This window comes from Bos javanicus, chromosome 12, assembly GCF_032452875.1.
Source record: "Bos javanicus breed banteng chromosome 12, ARS-OSU_banteng_1.0, whole genome shotgun sequence".
Taxonomy (NCBI): Eukaryota; Metazoa; Chordata; class Mammalia; order Artiodactyla; family Bovidae; genus Bos; species Bos javanicus.
The window spans coordinates 16,155,492-16,167,622 of NC_083879.1; the positions used below are offsets into that span (position 1 = coordinate 16,155,492).

Consider the following 12,131-nt stretch of genomic DNA (forward strand, 5'->3'; position numbering starts at 1 on the left):
GACTATGGCTGTGAGGACGTACAGGATGGATTAAGTGAAGTGACCCTCTGTATCCATTTGCTAGGGCTGCCATAACATGACATCACAGACTGGCTGTAAAACAGAAATTTATTTTCTCACAGTTCTGGAGGCTGCAAATCCAAGACCAAGGTGCCGACAGGGCGATTTCCTCTCTCCTTGGTGTGCAGATGGTTCTCTCTCTTGCTGCCTCTTTCAGGCATACACACTACTCCTGGTGTCTCTTCCTTTTCGTATAAGGGCAACAACAGTCATATTGGATTAGGGGCCCATCCTGTTTCATCGTAACTTAATCACCTCTTTAAAGACCACATCTCCAAATATGTTACCTTCTGATGTATTTGTTCATTGGTATTGGGGGTTGGGATTTCAACATACCAACTTGACAGAGGGACGAAATTCAGCCCATTAACATTACAAAGAACTGGTCAGATGAAAAGGAGAGCTGCAGGTATCTTGTAGAGTAGATTACAATTTACACAGCAGTTTTACATGCTTACCTCATTTAATTGGAACAGACCTTTGTTATCTGGTCCAAAGTTTTCTTGGATATAGATGTACCTACAGAAGGATTCTGCTGACAGATTTATCTGGAATGATTAAAGGATACAGCTTGAAGGATCTGCAAAATATATTCTAGTAATCTTCAAATCCCAGCTAGCTCTAGGTATAGCTTATATTGAGAATAATACACAAATGTTTAAACTGTGATTTAAATGGCACATCTTTTACCTCTTCTGATGAGGAACAAATTCAGTGAAAACAGCATTAAACTAAGCCAAGGAACTATAAAGAAGGCTTGAAGGCTTGACTGGGGCTGGAGGATGGTGCACTCAACCGGCTGGTGACACAAAGTCTGGGTTTCTCCATATGGACTTCTCTGCAAAATGGTTTGAAATGTTTTCATGACATGGCAGCTGGCTTCCTCAGAGTAAGTGATCTAAGAGAGCAAATAAGAAACTATTGTGTCTTTTATGACCTAGGCGTAAAGTCACTCACCTTTACCATTCATGTTTCTCCATTTGTTTTGAGTCAAGTCCAGTCCATGTTCAGGGAGTTCCCATAATTATTTTATTTTAAAATTGAAGTATAGTTGGCTTAGATAATTAAAGTGATTCAGTTATATATACTTTAAAAAAATATTCTTTTCCATCCTGGTTTATCATTGGAAATGGAATATAGTTGTGTGTGTGACACAGCTGGATCTTTTTTATCCTCCTATATATAAAGCTTGCCTCTGTTCACCCCAATCTCCCACTCCATCCTTCCTCCAACCCCTTTCCCCTTGGCAACCATAAGTCTATTCTCTATGTCTGTGACTCTATTTGTTTCACTGATAGATTGGTGTCCTATTTTAGATTCCACATATAAGTGATACCATTCAGTATCTTTCTTTCTCTTTATGACTTCACTTAGTATATAATTTCTAGGTTCATCCATGTTGCTGCAAATGGCACTGTTTCATTTTTTTTATGACTGAGTAGTATTCCATCGCATATATGGACATCTTTTTTATTCATTCATCTGGCGAGGGACATGCAGCTTGTTTCTGTGTCTTGGCTATTGTGAATAGTACTGCTATGAACGTAGGAATACATGTATCTTTTTGAATTAGTTTTTGCATGGATGTATGCCTTATTGCCAAATTCAGACTTAAATTGAAGAAAGTAGGGAAAACCACTGGACTATTCAGGTATGACCTAAATCAAATCCCTTATGATTATACAGTGGAAGTGAGAAATAGATTTAAGGGACTAGATCTGATAGATAGACTGCCTGATGAACTACGGACGGAGGTTCGTGACATCGTACAGGAGACAGGGATCAAGACCATCCCCATGGAAAAGAAATGCAAAAAAGCAAAATGGCTGTCTGGGGAGGCCTTACAAATAGCTGTGAAAAGAAGAGAAGCGAAAAGCAAAGGAGAAAAGGAAAAATTTAAGCATCTGAATGCAGAGTTCCAAAGAATAGCAAGAAGAGATAAGAAAGCCTTTCTCAGCAATCAATGCAAAGCAACAGAGGAAAACAACAGAATGGGAAAGACTAGAGATCTCTTCAAGAAAATCAGAGATACCAAGGGAACATTTCATGCAAAGATAGGCTTGATAAAGGACAGAAATGGTATATCCCTAACAGAAGCAGAAGATATTAAGAAGAGGTGGCAAGAATACACAGAAGAACTGTACAAAAAAGATCTTCATGACCAAGATAATCACGATGGTGTGATCACTCACCTAGAGCCAGACATCCTGGAATGTGAAGTGGGCCTTAGAAAGCATCACTATGAACAAAGCTAGTGGAGGTGATAGAATTCCAGTTGAGCTCTTTCAAATCCTAAAAGATGATGCAGTGAAAGTGCTGCACTCAATATGCCAGCAACTTTGGAAAACTCAGCAGTGGCCACAGGACTGGAAAAGGTCAGTTTTCATTCCAATCCCAAAGAAAGGCAACAGCAAAGAATGCTGAAACTACTGCACAATTGCACTCATTTCCCATGCTAGTAAAGTAATGCTCAAAATTCTCCAAGCCAGGCTTCAGCAGTACGTGAACTGTGAACTTCAAGATGTTCAAGCTGGCTTTAGAAAAGGCAGAGGAACCAGAGATCAAATTGCCAACATCTGCTGGATCATAGAAAAAGCAAGAGCAGTTCCAGAAAAACATCTATTTCTGCTTTATTGACTATGCCAAAGCCTTTGACTGTGTGCATCACAATGAACTATGGAAAATTCTTCAAGAGATGGGAATCCCAGACCACCTGACCTGCCTCTTGAGAAACCTGTATGCAGGTCAGGAAGCAACAGTTAGAACTGGACATGGAACAACAGACAGGTTCCAAATAGGAAAAGGAGCATGTCAAGGCTGTATATTGTCACCCTGATTATTTAACTTCTATGCAGAGTACATCATGAGAAAGGCTGGGCTGAAAGAAGCACAAGCTGGAATCAAGATTGCCAGGAGAAATATCAATAACCTCAGATATGCAGATGACACCACCCTTATGGCAAAAAGTGAAGAGGAACTAAAAAGCCTCTTGATGAAAGTGAAAGAGGAGAGGGAAAAAGTTGGCTTAAAGCTCAACATTCAGAAAACTAAGATCATGGCTTCTGGTCCCATCACTTCATGGGAAATAGATGGGGAAACAGTGGCTGACTTTATTTTTCTGGGCTCCAAAATCACTGCAGATGGTAACTGCAGCCATGAAATTAAAAGATGCTTACTCCTTGGAAGGAAAGTTATGACTAACCTAGACAGCATATTCAAAAGCAGAGACATTACTTTGCCAACAAAGGTCCGTCTAGTCAAGACTATGGTTTTTCCTGTGGTCATGTATGGATGTAAGGGTTGGACTGTGAAGAAAGCTGAGTGCCAAAGACTTGATGCTTTTGAACTGTGGTGTTGGAGAAGACTCTTGAGAGTCCCTTGGACTGAAAGATCCAACCAGTCCATCCTAAAGGAGATCAGTCCTAGGTGTTCATTGGAAGGACTGATGCTAAAGCTGAAACTCCAGTACTCTGGCCACCTCTTGGGAAGAGTTGACTCACTGGAAAAGACTGATGCTGGGAGGGATTGGGGGCAGGAGGAGAAGGGGACGACAGAGGATGAGATGGCTGGATGGCATCACTGATTCGATGGACGTGAGTTTGAGTGAACTCTGGGAGTTGGTGATGGACAGGGAGGCCTTGTGTGCTGCAATTCATGGGGTCGAAAAGAGTCGGACACAACTGAGCAACTGAACTGAACTGAACTGATGCCTAGGAGTGGGATTGCTGGATCATATGGTAATTCTATTTTTAGTTTTCTGAGAAACTTCCATACTGTTTTCCATACAGTTGCACCAATTTATATTCCCACCAACAGGTAGAAGGGTTCTCTTTTCTTCACACCCCCTTCAGCATATATTGTTTGTAGACTTTTAAACGTATCTCATTGTAGTTTTGATTTGCATTTCTCTACTAATTAGCAATGCTGAACATCTTTTCATGTGCCTCTTGGTCATCTGTATCTCTTCTTTGGAGAAATGTCTATTCAGAGCTTCTGTCCATTTTTGGGTTGAGTTGTTTGGGGTTTTTTGTTGAGCTGTATGAGCTATTTGTTTATTTTAGAAATTAAGCCATTGATGAGTCACATTGTAAATAATTTTTTCCCATTCCATTTTCCTAATTGGAGAAGTAGATAGGTAAGTAGATAGTTTGCTATCTACCTAGCTAACAGATATATCTAATGTACATTAATGTCAGGAGGAAAATCTGACCTAGAAGCCATAACTTTTTTCAGAAGCAAAAAGCTGAAGTTTCCTATCCTGTGCTCTGAGCTCCTGACGAGCCAACTGACACATCTTTGGCATGTCTCTGAACCACTCTGTCTCAAAGCTTCTAAAATTTCTCTTTTGATTTCTTCTTTGACCCACTGAAGTAGCCTCCAAATACTTGCAAATTTTCCAGTTTTCTTGTAATTGACTTCTAGTCATACTCTTGTGCTCAGAAAAAATGACTGATACTGTTTTGCTCTTAAACTTATTATTTTTTTGTGTCCTAATATATGGAGAAGGAAATGGCAACCCACTCCAGTATTCTTGCCTGGAGAATCCCAGGGACAGGGGAGCCTGGTGAGCTGCCGTCTATGGGGTCGCACAGAGTTGGACACGACTCAAGCGACTTAGCAGCAGTAGCAGCAACGTATTCCATGTGTGCTTAAGAAGAATGTTACTTTGAGTGGAATATTCTGTATTTTTCTTCTAAGTCCACTTGGTACAACATGTCCTTTTAAGGCAAATATTGCCTCATTAATTTTTATCTGGATGATCTATCCATGATGAAAATGGAATATTAAAGTCACCTACTATTACTGTCAATTTCTTTGTAGGTTTATTAATATTAGCTTTATTTTGCCTGGAAGGTCCCACGGATGGAGGAGCCTGGTAGGCTGCAGTCCATGGGGTTGAGAAGAGTCGGACACGACTGAGCAACTTCCCTTTCACTTTTCACTTTCATGCATTGGAGAAAGAAATGGCAACACACTCCAGTATTCTTGCCTGGAGAATCCCAGGGACGGGGGAGCCTGGTGAGCTGCCGTCTATGGGGCTGCACAGAGTCGGACACGACTCAAGCGACTTAGCAGCAGCAGCAGGTGCTCCTATGTAAGGTATGTAAATATTATAAAATGTTACATCCTCTTGTCAGGTTGACCTCTTTATCATTATACAATGACCTTCTTTGCTTCTTACTACAGTTTTTGTCTTAAAAGTCTATTTTGTTTGATATAAGTATTGCTACTCCAACTTTCTTTTGGTTTCCATCTGCAAGGAATATCTTTTGCTATTCCTTTGCTTTCAGTCTGTGTCCATAGATTTGAAGTGAATCTCTTATAGGCAGACTATAGCTAGGTCTTGGTTTTTTAATCCATTCAGCCACTTGATGTCTTTTGATTTGAGAATGTAGTCTCGTTACATATAATTATTGGTACTGCTACTGCTAAGTCACTTCAGTAGTGTCCGACCTTGTGAGACCCATAGACGGCAGCCCACCAGGCTCCCCCGTCCCGGGGATTCTCAAGGCAAGAACACTGGAGTGGGTTGCCTTTTCCCTCTCCAATGCGTGAAAGTGAAAAGTCAAAGTGAAGTCGCTCAGTCGTGTCCGACTCTTAGCGACCCCATGGACTGCAGCCTACCAGGCTCCTCCGTCCATGGGATTTTCCAGGCAAGAGTACTGGAGTGGGGTGCCATCGCCTTATGTACTTATTATCATTTTGTTGTTTTCTGGCTACTTTGTAATTCCTTTTTTTTCCTTTTGATCTCTTTGTGATTTGATTTTCTGTAGTGGGTATGCTTAGATTTTTCTATCTTTTGTGTATCTTTTATAGTTTTTGCTTTGTGGTACCATGATGCTTACATAAAACAACTTATTTATTACAGTCTATTTTAAGTTGATGACAAGTATGAGCTCAAGCTAATGGTAATTACAATTCTACACTGTAATCCCATTTTAAAATTTATTTATTTATAAATGTTAAAATTTGTACCTTTTTATTAACAAACATTAACAAATCATTATGGCAGAAGTTATTTTTACTAATTTTGTCTTTTAACCTGCACACTAGCCTTATAAGGACTTAACCCATTACTGTTACAGTAGCTTTTTCTGAATTCTACTATATATTTACTTTTACCAGAGATTTATACTTTGCTTTTCTTGTTAATAGTGCTTTCATTTCAGCTTAAAGTCCATTTAACATTTCTTATAAAGCTGAGACCAGTGGTGATTAACCACATTAGTGTTTCCTGTCTGCTACTGCTGCTGCTGCGTCGCTTCAGTCATGTCCGACTCTGTGCGACCCCATAGACGGCAGCCCACCAGGTTCCCCTGTCTCTGGGATTCTCCAGGCAAGAACACTGGAGTGCGTTGCCATTTCCTTCTCCAATGCATGAAAGTGAAAAGTGAAAGTGAAGTCGCTCAGTCATGTCCAACTCTTAGTGACCCCATGGACTGCAGCCCACCAGGCTCCTCCATCCATGGGATTTTCCAGGCAAGAGTACTGGAGTGGGGTGCCATTGCCTTCTCCGAGTGTTTCCTGTCTAGGAAAGTCTTAGTCTCTCCATTAACTTTGCCAGGCAGAGAATTCTTGGTTCGAAGTTTTTTTCCTTTCAGCACTTTGAATATCTCATCCCACTCACTTCCTTCTCGGATGTAAAGTTCCAGTTGATGAAGTCTGCTAAGAGTCGTATAGGGCTTCCTTTATTAAGTATCAAGTGGTTTTTTCCCTTGCTGCTGATAAGATACTCTCTTGGTCTTTAACCTGAACCTTAATTACATGGTGTCTCAGTGTGGGTCTCATAATTTATGTTGTTGTTTAGGGGCGTTGTCTCTCCAGGGCAGGTCTTAGAAGTTGGGATGCAAGATGTGGAGTTCAAACTCTTCACTCCTCAGGGAGAATGCAGGGTTGCAACTTCCCTCCTGATTGTGGGTCTCCACACTGAGAGTGGAGTTGATGGTGAGATTTTTGTCTCAGCCTCTACCAGCTTAGAAATGGGTTTTTCCTTGTAGGAATCTCTCGGCTAATGCTGTTTTTTCTTTTTTTCAGAGGAAACTGTTATCTTGAGCTGGAACCCATATCCTTTTAAAATAACAAATTGAAAGCATCACTGACACTATAGATACTGTTTACCTTAATCTTTACCCAACTGAACAGTAAGGAATAACAGAGGATGTTCTGCTGATGCCACAAATTCTCAGATTAATAGAGATAAGTCACAAGTGGTCATGGGGAAGGATGGGAAAGATAACCTGCAGTTACTGATCAGAATAAAGAGAAGTGACAGGTCAGATTTTAACATATTAAGGTACTACTTGAGTATGGTGAGAATTTTTTAATGAAAAAGTTAGTACAAGACTTTACAAAATAGGAAATCTGTCCTTCGCAAAAGAAACCAACTGATTCAACAGAATGTAAGTATCTGTTAACTGTCATTTTATTTACTGTGGATTGCAGACACAGTCTTGCCTCTTCTCTAGCTGGACAAGTCCTTATTGCAAGCAGCTAGAGTCCAGTTGTGACAAGTGGACAAACTTCATCAGTTACGAGACAGAAGACTTTACTAACAAATAGTTCATAGATCAAAAGATGTTTCCACAAATACTGGTCCAAGAAATTTTATGGAAAATCCAACAAAAGTTCACTTCAGAAAAATTTTATGGGTATATGATTAGCAATACATAGAATGTTGTTGAGACTTAACACTGCATTCCCATTGGGAGCATAAAGCTCTGAGTACTGTGATTAAGCAAAGAGAGAGTTTAAAATTTTTCTTTTACAACTTAACATATTCAAACTAAAAAGGCAACAGATTTGACTAAATGGCAAATCTACCTGTATAGTTTTCATTCTGTAAAGAAATATTCCTAAAAGTCAATGGACAGAACAGGATAACCATAACTTTTGTTATACTCCACATGTCTTTGAACTCAGAGAATCTAGGACTTTAAATCTTTATGCTACAGAGAACACTATTATCCACTAAAACAGAAGGTAATTTTCTAAAGGGTATTCATTCTCCAGGTCATTAAGGAATTTTACATTTTTTCCTTATTCAAAAGATTTACCAATTGGTAAGAAGAAACAGACACCTGAAAAATCTTTTTGCTTACCTTTTTGGTTTTTGCTTTGCTACTTGCAGTTTTCTTATACACGCTTTCCAGGTCATTTGGAAATATGACTACTTCCTTTTCTGGTTAAGTATTTTATAAAAATTAAGTGCACAATGACTACAATATATGTTCCTGAATATAAACTTTCAACCTGTTATTACCCACAGAGACAAGGTACAAAACTACTGAGACAGCTAACGTAGAATTACAGTTTTAACAAAAACCTGTGAAAGGCAATTGGAAAATTACAATTTTGATTGGTTTCCTTCATTATTTTTACTGTCTGCCCACAAATTCTGCACTTTGGAGTCCATTTCAGATACTTCTAGGAGTCCACTTCATGAGTTAAATATGTACATACAAAATAAAGCAGATATACTGTAACTTATAAAAAGTAAATTGTTTATATATTATAGGTTAGAGGCAGATTAATATAATCAAAGGTTACAGTTCTGAAAAGTATGGTTTGTTTCAAGTATTACTGAGCTATACTTAAAGTACATCCTCAACTCTTATCACATTATTTACAGCCGTCCAATAACTCAAGCAGTAAAATATGTTAAGTACGAAACATATAATGTTGATGACAAATGTTTTTGAACATCAGGAATAAGATTAATGAACAAAGTAAATCTAGAACAAGGAAAGGGAAGGTACATTTATTAAAAATAAAAAGTTGACAATCTCTGATAACAAAACCATTGAGAATTGAAATATATCCAATATACATTGTAACAATGCACATATATTTTAACAAACTGAAGAGTCATTAAGTAGTTCTACTTAGAATTTCAGAAAACAGGACTGTGGCTTGCTCCTGCGGGAGGCCAGCCTACACACAGCAGCACCCCTCTGTGTCCTGTGCATCACGGTGGTGCATGGTGTGTGTATGTTTATTCAGTGAACACACTGTTTCTGGAGAAAATCGCAGTTTCTGTAAGGATGATCCAGTACATAAGTCAGTGGCTCTGGCTCCATTTCATAAAAAAATCTGTGTAGGCTAGAAGCGTAAGGATGACTGTTTTCAAAAGCTTCAGTTTTACCAAAAGGTATAGAATAAATTACAACTCAATCTAGATGCTTTCACATTATTTTGGACAGTGTAAAAATTTATGTAAAATCTTAAGCTCGCCAAACTAGTGTCTTTAAACTTTATTAAAAAAGTTCATCACTATTTTAGCATGGCTGGTAAGTCTTTTCTGTCTTTGTCACTAATAATGCTTGTCACACCACAGAACTTTGAAAAAGAATACACACTGCTGAAGGAAAATAGTACCAAAAATGTACCTGGACTTCAGTCTTAAGACACACAGAGTTCCTGTTGGATACCGGACTGTGAAAGTTTATCATCTTCAGTCTTTTCAGGTCCTGGGGCTTGGCACATCGTCTTTCGCTTAAATAATCGAAGACTCAGTCGTAACAGTTCATTGTCTACCACTGGAGCATTTGTATAAGCTTGTTTTACGGTGCCCTATTTGGAGAAAAAGTTTAAAAAGATGTAGATTAGGTGACAGTAGAAAAGACAGGTTTAACTGCTAACAAAAATCAGTTATAAGAAAAATCAGTTTGCGATAGGTATTAAGTTAGCTGTGTGTACATGCTCAGTCGCTTTAGTCGTGTCAGACTCTTTGTGACCCCATGGGCTGTAGCCTGCCAAGCACCTCTGACCATGGGATTCTCCAGGCAACAATACTGGAGTGGGTAGCCATGCCCTCCTCCAGGGGGCATTCCCAACCCAGGGATCAAACATCTCCTGCATTGGCAGGCAAGTTCTTTACTAGTAGCGCCACATGGGCTGTACTGGATATTTAAAAGCAAAATTAAGTAATGCTGTTTTCAGACTCAAGGAATCTTACAAAAGAAAGCAATCTTCTTGACAATCCCTGACAGGTAATCAAGTAGCTTTCACTTCACTGTTTCCAATGACAAAACAACAAAAACACATGGCACATTGTATGAAGTTCCACACTAATTCAATCTTACTTTCACAGGGCACCGAACATTCCACACTCCTTACTGGTCTGCTAATGTGCCATAAGATGCAGGCTCTAGAACTGAACAAATTCTCCAAAGACAGCTGATCCACGCCATCTACTGCGAAACTACCATCTCCTTTGTTCTAAGAGGTAGACCTCTATTATTGGAACCTAAAGCTATCTTAGAGGAGAAGGCAATGGCACCCCACTCCAGTACTCTTGCCTGGAAAATCCCATGGATGGAGGAGCCTGGTAGGCTGCAATCCATGGGGTCGCTAGGAGTCGGATACGACTGAGCGACTTCACTTTATTTTTTCACTTTCATGCACTGGAGAAGGAAATGGCAACTCACTCCAGTGTTCTTGCCTGGAGAATCCCAGGGACGGTGGAGCCTGGTGGGCTGCGGTCTATGGGGTCGCACAGAGTCGGACACAACTGAAGCGACTTAGCAGCAGCAGCAGCAGCAAAACTATCTTAGAAGTTTTGAAAGTTACTGTCGTGAAATTTTGTTTAACATTCTCCAACCATGAATAATGAAATAAGGTAAGATTTGCTATTTCCAGCATTCTGCTATTTCTCTTCTAGAATCCTTAAAGGAACAATGATGCCTTGGTCACATTTGCATTACAAAAAAAGATTTTTTTTTAAGTTGTGATACACTAAAACTAGCTTTTTATGTATACAGTTCTATGAGTTTTTAACTCATGTTTATAGTTAAGAAACCATGACCACAATCAGAATAGAATAGAGAAATTTCATCATTCAAAAAAAACCAAAACCTTCCTTTGTTTTCCCTCTGTACTCCACCGTCTTCCCAACTCTAAGCCCTTATAACCAATGATACAAGGGCCAAACCATAACAGAACTTTGATAATGTCATATCCATGGTCTACCCTGAACTGGAAGGATTTACAAGGTTCTGAACAATGGTTCTTAATAAGAAATTTGCAGGGGTGTTTTTGGGCATCATAATTTTTGAAGGGTACTATGGCACATTAGAGAAGGAACCAGGAAATGTTACAAAATATTTTTTATAAAAAGGGAGCAGGAGTCTGATGATACTGCAAACCATACAGCCTCTCAACTGGGGTTCCTTACCTGAATCAAACAGAAAATAGCTGGGTTTCAAGTCCCTTTATTCTGCTCAAGTAAATGCTTACACATAATCACTTCTATTTGTTTCCTCTCTTCAACTTGGTATATTTTCATAAACACTATATATATAAACATGCTCTATATAGTAATAAAATCTCCTTACCACTCTGTATCTGGGAAATGTTTTTCCTTGATCTTCAATTTAAATAAATTTCTAGTATATTTTATTACTGAAAGAAACTTTACAAATGAAAAGTATTTCACAGGAATATTTTAAATTTTCTTTAAGCCTCTAACAATTTGCTATTCAAAACAAATGTTCTTCAACAGTATTAAAGTAAAATAAAAGGTATTATAAATTCTAATAAAATTTTTTCTCTTACATGTGTATATGACTGGGAAACCAATGCATAAAAACAGGTAATGAGACCTGAACCTCACTGTAAAGCAATCAAATGAAAAATATGTCCATACGACTCAACACTTTCCGATTTTTCTAAGGAAATAACAGTACCTTCTCATTTTTAACAAGCTGCTTTCGGATTGCAGAATCCCGTCTGAAGCATAATGCTTTACAACATGGTCCAAGATTACTAAGCAGATTTGCTCTTTCCTCTTTTCGTAGTAATGCAGCCATGTTGAGAGCCCCAAGTTCATGTTCAAAGAGACTGTCTGTATCTTTCAAAAAAAGAACACACATTAAGGCTTCTGAAAACAGAAGTGTTAACTGCTTGGATGAATAGTCCACAAAGTCTATATATTATCGAAGTTACCAACATTGACTTCCTTGGTGGCTCAGATGGTAAAGCATCTGCCTATAATGTGGGAGACCTGGGTTCAATCCCTGGGTTGAAAAGATCTCCTGCAAAAGGAAATGGCAACCCACTCCAGTATTCTTGCC

At 38.9% G+C, this 12,131-nt stretch overlaps 1 protein-coding gene across 9 annotated transcripts in view; it reads right to left on the minus strand.

The window, feature by feature from the left end:
* Window positions 1-7,366: 7,366 nt before the first annotated feature.
* The window catches only part of ZC3H13 (zinc finger CCCH-type containing 13), a 103,566-nt gene continuing 98,801 nt past the window's right edge, over window positions 7,367-12,131 (minus strand). For all 9 annotated transcript variants that reach the window (XM_061434564.1, XM_061434563.1, XM_061434562.1 and 6 more), the window contains 2 exons: window positions 11,745-11,908; window positions 7,367-9,630 (listed from right to left, as the gene is read on the minus strand). In XM_061434564.1, coding sequence (XP_061290548.1) covers window positions 9,460-9,630; window positions 11,745-11,908 — 335 coding nt within the window. In that variant the 3' untranslated portion in view covers window positions 7,367-9,459. The remainder of the gene's footprint in view (window positions 9,631-11,744; window positions 11,909-12,131) is intronic.